This window comes from Schistocerca nitens, chromosome 6, assembly GCF_023898315.1.
Source record: "Schistocerca nitens isolate TAMUIC-IGC-003100 chromosome 6, iqSchNite1.1, whole genome shotgun sequence".
NCBI classification, from domain to species: domain Eukaryota; kingdom Metazoa; phylum Arthropoda; class Insecta; order Orthoptera; family Acrididae; genus Schistocerca; species Schistocerca nitens.
Genome location: NC_064619.1, coordinates 567613768 through 567632808, shown reverse-complemented (window position 1 = coordinate 567632808; position 19041 = coordinate 567613768). Strand labels below are relative to the sequence as shown.

The following is a 19041-nucleotide window of genomic DNA, read 5'->3' as shown; positions in this document are numbered from 1 at the left end:
TTTTTTTCAGATTTGTACTTACCTCCTGTGGCGACAGTGGACACTGGCACTCCTGTTTGATGGGACATGAAGCCCAGAACAGAAAACACAACGAATCCCGCGAAGATACTGGTGCCACAGTTCATCACCGGTACCAGGACAGAATCCCTGTATGCAAGTGACAATCAAATATTTATGTTTTAGTTCCATGTAGTCAGGGACCGTTTCACTCTAGTAAATGAATAACAGTTAAGTATACTGATCAACTAAAATAACAACAATAACAAAGTGACTGCATAATATGTTAACATCAGATTACTTATAATTGGTGATCTGGAAGTTATGTCTTACTTTTAGGTTCCAGTTGGGAATTTTCTTGGAGTGATTCTGGAAAACCCGAACCTATACAGCTGGCCATTGTAGCTGGCCCAGTCCTCATAAAAACAATATTTCATTTGAGCAAGTTCCAGTTAAGCAGCCACAGTTAAGTAATGTGCAGTTGTTTACAAAAACACGTCAGACGTTTTGGAAGAAGGGGGAAGCACAAAAAGTAAAGCGTATTTCAAAGAAAGCGAAAATCATTCGCACTAACACGCCGATTCTAATCGAATGTAATACAGATGGTGTGTGACGTGGCATAGTTTTCGCTGTGGAATTGAATGTTTTATGTCGGCATGTATCACGCTTTGCCGTTGCAGTGTTATTAGAGACAACTGGAACATGTACAAAACATTGTAAAATAAGAATCAAGGCTCAAATAATTTTTATGTTGTAGCTACCACCATTCGGCATAGGAGCTGTACGTAAGTCGTTGAATGACTACAGTAATAACCGAGAGAGCTCACATTACTGTTCGCTGTTTTCAGATTTGTGTCTGTGTCGTGGTGCAACGTCCGTTTGTAACAGCGAACACACGTGTGCCACATGTTATGACACTTGCGTTCCGTTTTGGAAGTTTTGACTTCTGAGTACCTGTGTTGTTACATACGAGTAATTCATACCTACTTATTTGTTGTTTTCATCTTTGCGAAAGGTCGATGCGGCATCTCGCCTGCTCTCACTATTCATCACATTTACGGTAAAATATTCCTACTACATGACATATTCTATAACCAATGTTTTGTGTATCAATATGTCCGCGCCGCCCACTCTCACACCCTCCCTACCCATACCCATCCTGAACTCTCCCCCCTCCCCCCGTAGCTGAACTGGACGATATGTATAGAGGGAAAATCATCACACCTGCCAACAAGCAGTAGGGGGTAGTGGTACCCATCGACGGCGATAGTTAGACTGTGCAGAATGTGGCGCATTTCCAGGTGTGTCGAATAGCAGTTCGGCTTCCTTTAAACAGTGTACCCTCAACGCATGGAGTGCTCTGAAATCTGTATTTTTGTTCCCTCAGAAAGGTGGAACATATCATGACTATTGCATGAAATGTCATAGAATGCTAATACGTTGTGTACCGTGACGGATTTTGCGTGAATCGTGGTATAGATGAGCATGGCGGTCACAGTAGAATTTGGCGCTTTAGGGAATAGTTGCAACATTTCAGCAATGATGCGTGAATGTCAGAAACCTGGCACACGTCAAGTCTGCCACAGTCGACTCCTAATCAGTTGTCGTGTTCTTCCTAACTCGGAGAAAACAAGCAAGCGTTTTGAGGAATTATGTCTCTACATTAAGATAATATATGAGTGCACATATAGTTTCCAGAACTTGAGGGACAGTATGAGGCGTGGCCACCGTTCCTTAGTCTACTAGGTTCCAGACTTGTCATCTACCTGGAACGCGCTGGAATCTACTAGTGCAGTTTCTGCTCCGTTGTCTGCCTATGACTCAGACACACAGCACGCATTAGGGACACGGTTGCATTAAGAATACTGGACCTCCTTTGATCACATACGAAACGCATATGGCGCCCTAGAAGTGAAGCCTGCCCTACTGTTGAACCGGTCCTTAACGCGTTGTAGAGTCGACAATAACCATTCAAATTTCTCTATTAATTAACCTGATCTCTTTGATAGCGAATGCTTTTTTGTGGATGTTACGATTTCCGCCGTCAGTTTACACACACACACACACACACACACACACACACACACACCTTACATAAGGATACACATTGGTCGATTGAAACATGTTGCCAAACTTGTAGCGTGAGAACGAGTGCGCCAAGGTCACATGATGAAGAATGAAAGCCCTATGACAAGTACTGGTCATAAAAAGCAAACATTCGGCGAAGGGGCATCACAAAATGAATAGTCGAATATTGACACACTATTGACTAAAGACCGGGAAATGTTGCTATTAAACTCCAAGACGTTGGACGTTCATTCATTACTAAAGAATGTTACCGCCAGAGTTTTATCTGCTCTGTAACGTAGAAAAAGAGGCATTCTGTGGTGAAAATGACTGAAGAGAACAATCTTGAGGAAAATAGGAATTTTAGTGCATGTAGCTCTTCACAAATTGTTGCAAATCTAGCTCAACAGCTGATGGTCCACACGTTTGATCTTACTCAATAAAAAACGATCATCGGACTGCAGTGGATACAGGTAAATCGCGATTGGGTGTCACTACATCATATCGATGATCAGGGCAGGGTAAGTTGTCTTCCAGCAGATCACAAGCTCCAGACCTGCACAGTGGTTAGTACAAACCTACCCCCATTCTTTCGAGAATCGATCTCCTATGTATAAAACATAGTTTTTCACACATCTCATTGTTTATGGGAGGGAGGGGGGCTCCAACGTTTTCAGCCAGTGCTGGTAACACGACCGTACTTCACTACGTTGAGGCTTTCTGAAAACTGTAAGAACAATTTTATCCAGTTAGGTGACTCATCTACTGCCAGGGATATCTCAGCCTATACTTCGTACGTTGGAAAAATATCTCTGAGAGATAACAACGCTGTTGCCAGCTTTCAAATGCGAAGTGCAAACGGTTTCCGCAATACTGACTGAAAAACATAGCTGCCAAACACTCAGCAATACCAAGACGTTGCCATGGAAGCGTAAACAAAAGTACGTTACGTGATTGGTCGTGACAGACGTGCGAAGCAGCCGCACCAAGCTCATTTTAACTGTCAAGGATTTTCTCTTGACGTAAAGACTAAAAGTTATTACATTAAAGATGATGAATATGTTGATGACGATAGTGTCTGCCACTACAGAACAAAGTGGCGCTTACGATGGACCAGGAATTATTTCATCACTTGTTATGAATGAAACCTGACAGTACAGCACAAAACTTAATGACTACCGCAATGGTACACACGTTGTTGTTACTGTTAAGTAGACTCTGTTGCAGAGTAATAACCTGTTTCCTCAGTACTAACATTGATCGTTAAAGGTGACTGCGAACAGAAAGAAACACAAGCGCCCCAAAGTCTTCTGACTTCCATCGTCTTAGAACTAAGGAATCCAGGGATAAAGAAAAGGCTTGCGAATAGTTCCCAACTCTAAATGATTACAAACACATAAAAGACTACATTACCATTTGACATTATTTCGGAACTGGTTGTAACTGGCCATGTTGACAATTCCTCCCCATCCAGGTCCAAGGGAGAAGAATATCTGGATTGCTGCATCAGCCCAAACCTAAAACAAATGAGCAACAAGCATAGTTAGAATGCTCAAACGGTTGTCGTAGGTGGAAACAAACGGTAATGCACGGACTGTGATTTCTTTTAATAGTAACTAATATGGTATAAAAATTCCACGAACAGCGTATTTACTGTGTAATAACTACGGAATATACACGTTATTGCGAAAAGGCATTCTATATCGTCTCCTGTTTGATAGGTATTCTACGCTTGCCCTGTATGACGTTCATACACATATCTGTTGGCATGGTAGCACAAAGCTTACATTCGTCAACTTTGGATGGGATGGTTACACTATCAGTTTAGTTACTAACAACTCTTCCTTGTATCACTGGCGGCATATGCAGATCGCAGTACTTTCGGCACACTGATTTTTTTCGTAGTCATTGGCCATGCCGTCTTCTGTGCTTCACAAAATATTCTCCCACACTAAGAAGCTTCTTTTTAGGGTGCGGCCAGTGTCTAACTATGATATTCGTATGCTAATAGTAAATTAAATTATTTCTTAGAGGGTCTATACCACAACTTCACCTAGATTAGAGGTGAAAATAAATAACGCAAGTTTCTTTCAACTCTTTCCAGTATGCAGAATTCTATTGTGTCATCATTTGTCACTGAATTATTTTACATCGTCTATCTCATTATGATTTAGGAAGTCATTTATCATGGATACGTCTGAACCATGGTTGGAGAGGTAATTTATTACAGGGTAAATATTTACATAACTGATTAGGTCCTACGCCTTCACAGTCAGATATCATACTTACAAACACATTAATGTTCTACACGATTCTGATGCGAAAATGTACGACTCTTGAAGTATTAGTGTTCTGTTACAATTCCAAATTACATCTTATATTTGGGTCATTCAAAAAATGAATTTAAAATCTAGACAAATTATAACTTGCTTCTTGTCGTCTGATAGTACAGTAAAGTCCCAAATTTTTCCAGGAATATTTGAAAATTACCCAGTAAATAACAACATACTCTAACAGTAACAAATCGCTACAGCAATTCACTGGCTATCGTGACCTACAGAGAAATAAGACGCTAAGTATTTTGTAATCTGATGTTCCTCTGTACTGGTGGACGCATTTTAAGAGAAACAAGTCCCTTCCAACGACTTGTATAACTTGGTATAAAGAAGAACAACTTTTTTAAATATTGATAAGTGCATGGTCGTAAGTATGAGCATGAGAAAAATTCGACAGCTTTTGAGTACAGCATTAGTGGCATTACATTGCACTCCTGGGCTCAGTTATATCAGTTAAATATTTTGGTGCAACGCTTGTGTTAGGAGGTGGGATCAGCACATAACAACAGTCGTAAGGAGAGCAAATGGACAGCTTACATTTGTTAAAAAATCCTTTAAGAGGGTAATGTTACTGTGTAGTAGACTTCATGTAAGAGACTGTTATACGATATATTTTAGAGTACCGTCGCCTACAGCATATGAATATTCTCAGATGTGAAGAAGAGGATAGGCTTTTGTCTTACCTTGAGATTTGTGAGCTGCTCCCACTGAGGGTATATGTAGAAGATGATACCATCAATGGCTCCAGGCAGTGTCACGCCTCGCACAAAGAGTACGAATAGTATGACAAAGGGGAAGGTTGCCGTGAAGTAGACTACCTTACCCACGGAACGAACACCGTTCATGATGCACAGGTAGACCGCTACCCAGGAGACGATGTCGCACACCAGCAGTTGCCACACCACATTGCCAGGCTTGTCGATGCCCTCAGAAATGTGGAGGATGCCGTTGCTGTCAAGACACATGTCATTAGGAATGGTAAGCATGCGTCTCGCAACAAAGAGAAATAATAGGAAAACCGTTTCGTACTTCAAGATAAACACCTTACGTTCCGGAAAATTATCCCCACTAAGTTGAAACGCTATATTTTCTTGTTTCACTTCACTTTTACTTAAGGTTTTGCTTGAATGTTGACAGTTTTAGAACATTGCATTACTCAAAACCACTTAAAAAGTGATTTGCAATAGTATTTTTATGAATAGAATTCTATTACCGGTTTTAAAAATGGGTATGCAGTGAAATAATCACAATCGGAAAATCTTTTTGACAATCTGTTTAACGTTTACCAATTTCTAAATAATTTGAAAAGAGCATCTGTTCTAATAACTTACAATTATGCCTCTAGATGGCCTACTGATATTCCCTTGTGGCATTTCGTGGGTACAAAACGTTGATGAAGTGTAAAAAGGTCTTTCTCCTTTGCCCTGGAGTTTGAACTTGATATTTTGTATGTACTGTAAAATCAGCGGAAAGGAAGTAACGAACACATCAATAGTGAAAATATAGAGCAATTTATTTTACCATATCACGATTCCAGTTGCCACTGATCAAGGGTTGCATAATAATGTCTGAATGATTGAATGATCTGCGTTTCCAAAGACTGTGGTAGCTAACGAACTCACCCGACCCTATTGGGCAGATCTAGACGGTGCTGTAAAAAAAAAAAAACAACGCTAAGCCGATATTGCTGTGAATCTAAAATTGAGCCGACAGAGAAGAGAGCTCGTGTTGGGTAGCGCAATATCGACTTTTCTGAAAGTATGATTAATTCAATGCCAGCAAGAATCCAGTGCTTCCAGAAAGCCCTGAAAGTACAGTTAGTACTGAAGTGTAGGTTTTTTTGGAAATGTATTAACTTAAATATATAACACGTTAAGCTAGGTTGAGTAAAACTCTCATTACCACGACCAGTCTTGTTTTAGAAGTACCCAAACTCCACATTACTAATGAAAACGAGGCTTCAGGGTACTTTTTCGGACCGCAGTGTACAACCTATTATTAATTGTTATGCAACCAAAGTATAATCAGTACCTAGTTGCTTCTATGAACTAACTCAGGAATTCAAGTTTGTAGCTACACCATGTTTAAAGAAGAAGAATAACATAAGCAGAATTTTACTTGGTGCCCACTAAGAGCAGCTTTATCCTCGCCATACTCTCATTAATTCTAATGGGAATACCATGTGGATTACGCTGTATGCTGGACCTGTTTTCGTAACACCTGTGTTGAAGTTAGTGCCTGTCTTCAGTGCATCCATCTGAAATAAAATTTTCGAGTGCCAGTATCTGGCAAACAAAGAACGGCTTGACGAATTTCAAGTGGGTGCAGTGCTGGTGTGTGTCCTCGACAACAGTTGTTGAGAGTTGAGTGCAAAGGACTCACACAGAAAATACGACGATCGTTGTCTCCCCAAAGATGTTCGGATGGGATAAGATCAGCAGGAATTGGGGACTAATAGAACACATCAAGCCTTTAAGCACTTTCATATCCATTGGTGGACACTTGTAGCCTAAGCTGTGCTGTTAAAGGGACTCATTCACACCACTCTGGGTAAGAAGACAGTTATCATGTACGGGAGAAAGTGATCTACAAAATGGATTCGTTACTACACAGGTCAACTCTGCCTTGCCCATGGGTTAACAGTTCTAGAGAATCCAACCATTCTCCGGACTATAATCATCCCACCATCACCACCACCTTGCATTATTTCGTTAATAAAAGCGAAGAGTTTGTTCCTCAACGTTTCTCGATGGAGCGCTGACTTCCGTAAGCTTGTAAACCAGGTATCCAGTTTCGATGATATCGAGTAAGTTCAAATGTTTTCTGTAGATGCATTTTCATATTAGGGCGTTCATACACCACCTGCCTGCTTTGCGGCTTCATAAACTCACCGAACCGTTGTGGTAGACACAAGTCTGTTTGGCCTACGAGCAATTGCACTAAAGCGTGTCAGTCGACCGTCAAAAACTGAGTGAATCTTCAACTCAAGCATCAGTGCAACATGACATGTAGCTCACCAGCTTGTTCGCAATATCACTCACGATACATTTTCACTACAGAAGCCTGAGAGCGGCTGACAGTCTTTGCTCTTTCAGGAGTATTAGCTCCAATTGAACCCTACAGTAACCCATTTAACTGCCGTACATCCCTGATTACAACTTGGAAAAATCGCTTGCTTTATTCATGAGCAGAGAGCAAAACGCGTACAGTCATCCTATCAATACTCTTCCATTTATGTCCTGCTCAAAAGAATTAGAGGAACAAGACTTCGATCATCTGCCACACTCCGCTCAGTAATAATTGAAGGTTGGGTATGTTATCAAAATATACATTTATCTTTCGCAAACTAAGTACACCACAAAAAATTATTACATCCTCGTTTATTTGCATAAAAAGAACTTAAAATGACGATAGGTATCGAAAACAAAGTGGAAACAATCATTCATCTCATCATCTTGTTTGCTTTTCATTGGACTTCGAGAGATTCAATAATGTATATGCCCACTGTGAGCGTTTATCACCATCTGAGAACTACGTGGCTTTCTCCATTTAAGTCTACAGTGGTCAGCCTGTGGTATTCGTTCCCATTCTTCAATGAAAGCACTTGAGAGTTCCTGGAGAGTCGGTAGTGGAACAGGATGACCAAGAACACATCTGTGAAGCATGTCCCACACACTTTCGATGGTGTAAAGGTTGTGACTTACCGCTGGCCATTCCATTATTTCAATGTCCAGGCTTCGCAAGATGTCCCTGGTGTCGTCTACCATATAGGCCCTGGCATTATAGTGGATGAGAGGGAATTCAGGGCCACCATCGGAAGCAGCGGCCACCACATGGTCCAACAGGATCTGTTGGATGTACTGCCTGATGTTAAGGCGACCATGGACAACGAAAAATCCGTACAGCTGTTAACACTGATGACTCCCCACGCCGTCACAGAAGCTTGGCCGATTTCCCGTACAACACTTGGCAGGTACCGCTCAACACATGAACATGGCCATCACCTTGCGTCAGAGGAAATGTGGACTCGTCTGCGAATAACACGTTTCGACAGTGACGAAGCTGCCAACTTACATGGGTACGGCAGAACTGAAGGTGAGCTGCGAGATGTTGTCGTGTCGAGCGGGGTATTCAGACAGGACGTCTGTGTCGCAAGGTCCTTTCGCGTAACCTATTCCTTACAGTCTGATCAGACGCAGCACTCCAATGATCTTTCTGAGATCGTCTTGCAGTGATCTAGCGGTAGCCGTACAACGCTGCAACTCAGAGATGGCCAGGTTACGGTCTTCAGTGTTGTAATGCATCGGCCTTGTGGACTGGCCTACTCCCTACTGCGTGTACACAATCTACGGATAACATATGGAGAGACATTGATGTCTGCGGCAACACGATGGGAAGTCAGTTCTTCTTGGATCAAACAGATTGTCCTTGCAATTTGCACTCCAAAGAGTCGCAAAGCATGTGGTTTGTTGAATGCAACTTCAGAAACGATAACTGCCATCTGTGAGCCTCAGTAGGGGGACCGGTGAGACACCGGAATTCACTTTCTTCTGAGGGATCACCTAATACTGTGATGCATAACACAGCCGACAGATGGCAAATAACTTTGGCTTCAGTGAAAGCGAAGACCCCAAGCTATGCAAGGTACCGCTTGTCTTAAAATAGACTTAGCATAACGCATTAGGAACTAAAATCACTACAGTTTTTCAGTGTGTAGTCCCGCAGCTTCTACGCAGCCATGAGAGAGTGACACTATGTACTGTCATACCGTTCGAAGAAACCTGACATTGTTCGAACAGTGCCACAGAGAGAGAGAGCTCGGAAAGTACCATGGCATTCATGCAAAGAATTCAGACCGCTGAATAAGTCTGACGACTGGGGGATGGCAATCTTACAGAGCTTGCACGATAATAACTGAGTCACCTCGACACCCATTTACTTTGTTGGCTTGTTGCTTATATTGATAGTTAGACTTATTATTGTTAGTTTATTAGACTTATTATATACAGGGAGGGTCCGCCCCTCGTGGTCTCGCGGTAGTGTTCTCGCTTCCCGAGCACGGGGTCCCGGGTTCGATTCCCGGCGGGGTCAGGAATTTTTCCTGCCTCGAGATGACTGGGTGTTGTTGTGTCGTCTTCGTCATCATCATTCATTCCCATTACGGTCGGAGGAAGGCAACGGCAAACCACCTCCATTAGGACCTTGCCTAGTAAGGCGGTGCGGGTCTCCCGCATCGTTCCCCTACGCTCTGTAAAGAAGCATGGGACTTCATTTCATTTCATTTCATATACAGGGAGGAAGGTGAAAATTTATTGGCCTGTTACACAGATCGCGTTGATACAAATGACATTTTTTGTTGGCGTAGATTGTGCAATAACGTAAGTATTCAAGTTGATACTAGGAATACGACGGTTTGTTTATATGTTTGCCTGAAATATTAATGCTGTGTATGTTTCGCCCAGGTTGTGGCGTTTCTCATACTTGATGTCTAAAAACAATTGAATTCTAAGCCTCCATAAAATTACGGCAGAAACGATAGTGTGTGGATTTTATAGATAACAATGGTGAATTAAATTGGCTGCAGTCCGTTCCAGGAGATTACTCCCTGAAAATACTTGTGCTGAAGGTTGTACCACGTATTAAGTAATAACTCAAAACATTTATTAAAAATACATGGTTTATTAGGAGACAACAGTTCACAGAAATCACAGTTCACAATAACAACGACTGGCCATGTTTTTCACTGTTGTCAATTTAATTTTGGCAGGCATTCATAACAAAGTACTGGAGATCGTAAAGACATGTCTCTTTATAAACTCAGAACTGCCTTTGGCATGTCTTAATAATCTATGTATATAAACATGCCTCTCTCCACCAGATTAAGGACTGTGAAGTCACCAAACCGAAGTATATACAGTACTTTGTAGAAGAATTAAGCTGCCTGATGGCAAGCGCTATTTTAATTCATAATACTATTAACATTAAAGAGATTGTCAGTTGCATATTAAATCAGTTGGAATTTATACAAGTGTAGCAGCAACAATAATTGAGTCATTTATTTCTTCCCTAACTCGTTCTGCCTTCTTAGCAAAATAAAACAAACATAATTTTTACTAACTTTAGAATGACCGTAAAATGATGTACAAAGAGTCTCTTCTTAAAGCAATTGTGCTGATTCCAAAATTGGTCTTATGTTTTGCGGGACATCCACATTTCCAAAGTTATGGAGAATTTAATATTGTGTTTAAGATTAATTCACCTGGTGTGTTTGGCATACTGTTGTGTGTGTAAAGCACTGTCTTTTGACGTCCAACATTAACTCAATAAACTTAACTTTTGAAAACATCGGTTGATTGAATTTCGATGTTCCGTAGCAGATATATTTTTTAATGCGTGATGAAAATTTCTAATTACTAAAAGAGTAGGTCCCCATGAAATCTGCGATGCTATCGTGATCTTCAGTTGTTATAGATCCTCAATAATTCATGGTAGCAAAACATAAGGATCTGTTACAAACTTATCTAGTTTCGACATTCGAAATATAGATTTCTTACAGGAATCTAAAAATGCAATTTCAGAAGGATTGTATGGTATCTACGGAATCAACAAACAATCACCAATATTTTATCGTTGTTAGAAATATGTCTTGAGTATAACAAAATTAGAATTTGCGTAATATCAAGTTAAGTTAGAATCAAAGAGTCTGTTGCGAGGTGTTGCGATTGACATTGCTTCAATAATCGATAATCGAGTACTTAAATTATATCTCAAGGTGGATAATCTGTTTGCAGTGCCACTACAATATTCTTTGTTTTGGACTGTTTATCGCTAACGAACATTCATCCAAAGCAGGTGAATATTTGTACAACCACTTTGACGCTGTTCTGTCCAGGGGCTGTGGATGGGTCTCAGAAAATGAGCTGTCTGATAACGCCATTTCCGCACGATTCAGAAAGGTACAAATATTCTACATCTGCGTACTACATCCATACCCTGTAAACCACTGTGAAATGCACAGCGGAGGGTACTTACCATTGTACCGGTTACTACGACTTTTTCCCGTTCCATTTGGCTCAATTACATTGAAGATTACGTAAGTCAGTAGCTCTAGAGTAGAGGGAATAAGTATTATTTTTTCGTATGCAATTAAAATTAAATCCGACAAACGGAGAAGGTTGGTTGTTGTTATAAACCAGAAGTATTCGAGTTTCGCTCGCATGAGGTAAATGTTTGCCCGTGTGGAACGAGTTACAATTATTTCGATTACATTGCATGTTCATCATCAGAAGTATGACGATTGGGATAACATTCCAATTTAACTTAGATTTATTTCAATACTGGAGTCACTATCAAAGGAAGATAGGCAGTAATTTTTATTGAATATCTTTCTGCATTTAACTGTGACGCTGAGCTATATCAGTAATTTATAAGAATTGCTATGGCCTAAATGCTGTTGTGAACATCCAACAGCCAGTTTATAGAATAACTGGAGACACTGTTGCATATCGAATACTAAAGTAAGTTTTCTGTAGTGTCAACATAAAGATACATCATACGCAACTTCAAAAAAGTAATGGCATGGTTCTTTAAATAGCGACGAGAAATCACGAGATTTGTAACCTGTGCAGTTGAATCGCATATTCAGTTAACGCTTCTTCCTTGCGTGCTAGTGTTTGGTTCACTTGGTAGGAGCAGCAAGAACCGTTACATCTTTGTCAGGATAAAACGTGATATTCCACACCGAACTACTCCAGTCACAGGGTCATTGAGTTGGTATGTACCAAGCTAGGTGGCGCGGTGGTTAGCACAGTGGACTGGCATTCGAGAGGACAACGATGCAAACCCGCGTCTGGCCATCCTGGTTTAGGTTTTCCGTGAGTTCCCTAAATCGCTTTAGGCAATTACCAGGGTGGTTCCTTTGACACGGCACGGCTGGTTTCCTTCCCTATACTTCCGTAATCCGATCTTGTGTTCCGTCTCTAATGACCTCGTTGTCGACGGGACGTTAATCATTAATCTCCTGCTCTTGAGTTGACAGTGAAGTTATCCTTCGAAGATGGCTGCCAACTTCTATTTAACTGTTCATCAGTGTGTGTAGGAATCTGCACCTTGTTCTTGCTACACTCGGTCAAGCAAAAATCTCTTTTTGTAACACAGTCAGTTGCCATTTTGCGGGAAGCAGTTATTACTGGGGAATGCTCGGGGCTTGTTCTAGGAGAGGATTGTCGCTAATATTTTATACTGATTGCTATCGGTGAAATTATGGTGTAACATCAAAGTTTTACGTAATGCAAATGATGACGCATTTAGCCTTTCTTTCTTGCAATTTTTGTGAACTTGTGGTACTTTTACTTCCTGTTATATGTGTGGTGTCCGAAAGAACACACACCACACACATAATAGTAATATCTAAGTCCTGACGGCATTTCGTGATATCTTCAGAGTGGATGCACCCTGGGTTCGATCTCTTGCGGGAATCATACGAGATACTGCGAGAAATGAAGAAAACGAACAGGGGACGCTACGGCAGTAGTGTGCGAGAAGTTGAACATTTCGTGGTGCAAGTACTTACTGGAAGAATTCGTCTGCTGGCGTTTTCCTTCGCATGCTGGAGTTGAGCACCTGCAGGTTTCTCGTAGCGTTCGCGCCCGTGGCGAGCTGCAAAGGGCAAAACAGCACCGAATAACAAACAGAGCAAGACCTTTTCCAGGTTTGGAACTTATTCTGTTGCTTTTAAGCAGATACGTTTTTTGACATCACTCCAAGTTAGAACAACAAAAATTTAAATGTGTCTATTATTCAATATTGCTAGGCTGTTGTTTCCAGGTACTTTACATGGAATATTAGACTATGACTGACAGGACAATGGCCGTTGCCGTTTCCGTGCGAGACGTGTTATATTTGTTGTTAGGAACACTCGGTACATGATAATCATAGAAACTGTGGAAACTGGAATCATAATTCTTGTTCAATTTAAGGAGTAGAAAGTAAAATTATGCCTTTTCTAGGTAACATTATCGACCTCCAGGACAGCATAATCTTTTATAAAGGCAAAAAATACGCATTTGGACCCAGTTGTCGTTTTTAATCTTACAGCATATCATATGAACGTAAATGGTAATTACGAGGGTTGCCCAGAAAGTAATTCACCGTATTTTTTTCTTCAACAATTCTTTACTGAAGATAATGAGAATTACACACACGAAAGAATGGTGTTTTGTCTACACACCCTATTTTTCCGCGTAATCTCCATTCCGTTCTATGGCTTTCCTCTAGCGCGAAAGAAGGCCGTGTACGCCTTGTCGGTACCAATTCTTGTCCTGGTGGCGGAGCCAGTGCTTCACTGTGTGAATCATCTCCGCATCGTCCTCGAAATGTCTGTCAGATGTGACAGTCGCGGATGGTCTCCCCGACCGCTGCAAATCGTGGAGCTGGCCGAACCGCCTTCTGATGAACTCACCCTCCGTGGCCAGCGACTAACTGTATTTCTGTCGACAGCTGGTACCCCATAAACTTTTCACAAGCGTTTGTGAATGTTCCCCACAGTTTCTTTCTCTGCAGTGAGAAATTCAATGACGGAACGTTGCTTGCAACGTACATCATCTACAGACGCCATCTTGAAACTGCCCGGCTACGCTATCTGTCGGAAGTGACGGAAACTTGGCGAGCTCACTCAGGAAACTTCAAATAATACATACGTAACGTTTCGCATTCGTAGCATCGTTTTCGGTTGAGAAAAAAAATGCGGTGCATTACTTTCCGGGACAACCCTCGTAAAATATATGCTGCCGTAAGATTTATGTTGCTCATAGTAAAACTTTTATCGAATATAGAGAAATAGTGAATCCCCAGCTTTTACGGAATGAATTTTACATAAATCCATCATGATTTGCCAAAAATATAGTCTTCTGCGTTTCCTAAACTTGGTGCTGTTGCAAATACCGATGCTACATTTTCGGTATGTTAGAGGCAGTAATACGACTCGTAAATCGTCTCGTGAATTACTATCTCTAGTTAGACACATACTTCCTGAAGGTGGATTTTGTAGCTCGAAATGCATAGCTGAGCATAGCGCTAATTACATAAATTTGTAGCTGAGTAATTGGAGGTGGTATTCCGTAGTGATTATGAGATTTAATATAAACTTGTAATTAAGTAACAACTGGTGGCTCAGTCCTCTTACTAGCTCTGTTAGAGAAGAAGAACTCGAACCTTATGGGTCTTAGGAATGGAGGTTGGGGGAGGGGAAGTACGTCGTACCGCCGTCACAAGAGCTGCAGGTAATCTGTTCCCCACTGTTGCACGAAAATTAACGGAAATGCGACGTATTTTGGTTGTCTTTGAAACTAATTGTTTGTAGTGATATGTACACCAACGGCTAATGGAGTTGTTGAACTGGTCCGAGAGATTAAGACGGGAGACACCACAGACGAAAGGAAATGTGAGCTACTATGAAGAGAGATAGGAGACCGAATAGCAAACGTGGCAGTCAGAGATGTCGAAGCAGTGGTTGCAAAGACTGGGCTAGATGTACGAGGGTAAGTCAATTATTATCCGCAAAGTAGTTATAAAATTTAATTGTAATCAAATAGGAAACTTATAAGAACATCATTCTTCTACGTAGTCTCTTTGCGTTTCAACGCATTTGGTCAATCGTTGTACAAGCTTCCTGATGCCCTCATAAAAGAAGGTTCTCGCTCTAGCTGCGAGCCAGGAACGCACCACTTCTTTCACTGCTTCGTCCGAGGCAAATCGACGGCCCCTTAATGCCCGTTTGAGCGGACCAAACAAGTGATAGAAGGGGCAAGATCGGGACTATATGGAGGATGATCCAGTACTTCAAATTTGAGTTTCTGGAGCGTTTCAGCAGTGTGGGCAGCAGTATGCGGACGGGCATTGTGCAACAACACAACACCTTTTGACCGCAATCCTCGGCGTTTGCTCCGAATGGCAGGTTTTACTCTGGCATTATGCATCTCACTGTAACGTACACTGTTTGTTGTTGCGCCCCTTTCCCCATAATGTTCCAGTACTGGACCTTGTGCGTCCCAAAAAAACCTTAAGCATCAGTTTTCCAGCGGAACTTTTTCTTGCAAGGCGAATTTGGGTGTTTCCATTCCATACTCTGCCGTTTAGTCTCCGGCTCGTAATGATGGATCCATGTTTCGTCACCAGGAATGATCCTGTCTAAGAAGTTGTCCCCTTCGTTACCATAGCGATCCAAATTTTTTTGCAGGTGTCCGAGCGCGTTTGTTTCTGCAACTGTGTGAGTTGTTTTGGGACCCATCTTGCACAAACTTTATGAAACCCAAGTCTGTTGTGGATGATTTCGTAGCCAGAACCGTGGCTAATTTGCAGACGATGTGCCACTTCATCCATAGTTAATCATCTGTCTAAAAGAATCATTTCACGTGAGTGCTCAATGGTTTCTTCATTTGTGGCTGTAAATGGTCGTCCAGCTCCTTCATCGTGAGTAACACTTGTGCGACCTTTTCGGAATTTTTCAATCCATTCGTAGACATTCCGTTCTGACAAAACACTGCTCCCGTACTGTACCGGAAGTCTTCGATGAATTTCGGCCCCTGATACGCCTTCCGACCACAAGAAACAGATCAGTAAACGTTGCTCTTCTTTGGCGCAAATAGACAGCGGAGCAGCCATGATTAACAGCACGGCAGCGATAACGAAACTATCTTGAAAACTGTAAAGATATAATAACAAATAAACAAAGCATGCGTCATCAACGTAAAACGACAGTACTACCAAAATAAACAAAAATATAACTAAACTACGGATAATAATTGACTCACCTTCGTACATTGCGGGAGAGAGCACAAACTGTAGAAGACTCACAAGATCATAATAAAAGGAGACATATATGATCACTCACAAGGTATTAAAGAGGTCTGTAATTAGATATGTATGACGAAGAAAAATGTGTTCTAACGTATTTAGTTGCTTACGACTCCTGCACGAAGGAATGTGTGATTTACCGGTAGGCAGGCGTCTGTGTTCCATGAATGTCCACAGTCTTGCCAGGGAAGGCGTTCTCGCAGAGACATGGCGAGAAAGTACAGCGGGTAAGCGATGATGACGTTGTAGTACGTCGTGCACAGCACATTGACCACCACGATGGCCAAACCGGCGCCTGTTAGCAGAAAGAGATAAACTGTGAGCGCTACAAAAGTGTGCTCTGAGCTGTGATGAATAGAGCTCAGAATTTTGTATAGTATCAACACATGAAATACGTACATATCTATGTAATGAAAATGGGTAAAACGTGTAAAAATATATGTAGAGCGGATAGAGGTATGATGGCAATCACAGGTGAGATGCATCTTTAGTCAGAGTGCTTCACTCTGCCAAGAGAGTGCATCACTCGTCAGTCTGCAGATTCCTTGCGTCATTGTCTTGAGTGGGAAGCGTTGGAAGTAGTCTTAATGGGTATTTTCACATTTGTGAGCTTGAAATCTGTGGTAAGTGCTCCGATTTACACTGTAAAATGATTGTAAGTGTGTTTCAAAACAATAATAGTGCTCTGTATCCACCTGCCTTAGTTATAACTGTGCTTTTACCACTTAGTACGTATATTAACCTATGATTTGCATGTAGTTACACGCACCTTGTTGCCATATTTGTAAGTATATTTCAAGTGGCATCTCGCCATGAACGCTTTGGAAGAAGACATATTTTCTTTGGGGTATGATAGTTATTCACATTAACTTTTATATGTATTAATTTCTTTAAAGATAATGCCTACATGTATGGTTTGTGAAAACTAGTGGCATGAGCTGTTTTCGAGCTTCTGAGGCATATGTAACTCCATATCAGACTTTGAAAAGACTATTAGGGAAGAATGATATCAAAAAATAGAAATGGGACATGAAAGGGAGTAACTTAGAAAAAACCATTTATTTTTCTTTTGTCATGCAACTAGCACAAAATTTAATTAATTATTAATCTATTGAAACAATAACAAATTAAAGGTTCATGTTAAAATAGCTATTGTAATACTAAATTGTAATTAACAGCATTGAATATTGGTGTAAATGATAATATCAATTTTAATTAAGAATATTGCATTGTATTTTTAAGTTGTCTTAGAACAGAAAACGAGGAACAACTTGTGTTTTACATTAAGAGGTTGCAGGCTTCCATATGTCCAGCTACTGGAGAAGGAGTGCGAAAACTGGCATTTCAGTTTGCTGAAACCGATGGTATTGCTCATCATTTCAACAAGGATGCCGGCATGGCAGGGTGGGATTTGCTACACTCATTCTTGAGACATTTTCCTAGTCTTGTGAAGAGGAAACCTCAGGGACTTCCCATCGAAGGGGCAATGGCACTCAACAGAGAAGACATTGGAAATTATTTCAAATTGCTAGAGAATGTTCTCTTACAGAATATTTTAATTGACAAATCAGACCATAGTTTTAATATGGACGAATACAGTTTTCAGATGAACCCCAGAGATGAATCAGTTATTACAAAAAAGGTTCCCCAATGATCAATCAAATGACCTGTGGAGAAAAGGGGGAAACAATTACCATAATAGCATGTTGTAATGCTGAATGGCATTTTTTGCCTCTAGCTTGTATTTTAAAGGGGAAAAATAAGAAATTTGAATGAGGGGATTCTCTTCCAAATGGTTCAAGAATTTTCAAGAATGAAACCTCAGCGTATATCAATTCAGCGACATTCATGTTGAAGTTAAAGGAACATTTCATCCCAATGAAAGCACAAGGAAAGTTTTTGTTAGCCCTTGGTGGTCATATGTCTCACAGGTCTGATACTGAGATGTTGGAACTAGCAGACAGATATGATGCTTGCCTCCTCATTCAGCACATTTCCTATAGCTACTATACTGATGCCTCCTCAAGTTGCTGAAGCAATTCTTCTACAAGGTAATACTTGGACGATCTCTTGGGCAGGAAAGTCTCACAAGCCTAGTTTGGACCAACGCTGAAGGAAGTGTTGCAAAAAAGTGCAACGCCATCAAACGCCAGTAGTATATATGAAACCGGTGGTGTCTTTCAACTGAATGCCCAGAAAATACCAGAGGAAGCATTTGCCATATCTGACGCTGTGTTGGCGAAGATGAAGCCTAACGAAACCGACAACGTTGCTGTTAGACTAGAAACTGCAAGTGATGAAGATGCTCTTGAAACTGTTCTTTCTGTAACTGCAGGACTCTCGAAATGAAAAGTGTAGCAAAAGAACCAACTAAATTGGGAGTTAGCAACGATTGAGAACGTATGTCTAATCTACATGTTAAAGCTAAAGCAGGGCTATCGTTTCCAGATATTGACCTGAAGCATCTGAAAAAAGGGAAGAAATCAGCATTGGTGTTGACAAGCAAGGAAAACCTGAACATCATGAAGTCCACGCAACAGGAAAGGAAAGCAATAGCACGAAAAAAAGCTCCATCAGTCAGCCAAAAATGCAGGGAAGGAAAATCGACAGATGATGATAACGGCTGTGTTCAGGTCAAAATAAACTACTACAATCCCAATGGACCCCAAGCGGATTGAATCTGTAGAATTGATTGTCAAAAATTGCTTCATGAAACCTGCATAGAAGAAGCAGGTATGTGTAACAACTGTGCTGAAAAACAGGAAATATCAACCTCAGCAGAAGTGGA

The 19041-nt window shown here is 41.0% G+C and overlaps 1 protein-coding gene across 1 annotated transcript in view; it reads right to left on the bottom strand.

Annotated features, from left to right (window-relative positions):
* Positions 1-19041, bottom strand: part of LOC126262253 (sodium- and chloride-dependent glycine transporter 1) — a 144631-nt gene that overhangs the window by 58350 nt on the left and 67240 nt on the right. The window contains exons 5-9 of the mRNA XM_049958739.1: positions 16394-16548; positions 12973-13058; positions 5084-5351; positions 3478-3581; positions 23-147 (exon numbers count right to left, since the gene is read on the bottom strand). Of these exons, the coding sequence (XP_049814696.1) occupies positions 23-147; positions 3478-3581; positions 5084-5351; positions 12973-13058; positions 16394-16548 (738 nt within the window). The remainder of the gene's footprint in view (positions 1-22; positions 148-3477; positions 3582-5083; positions 5352-12972; positions 13059-16393; positions 16549-19041) is intronic.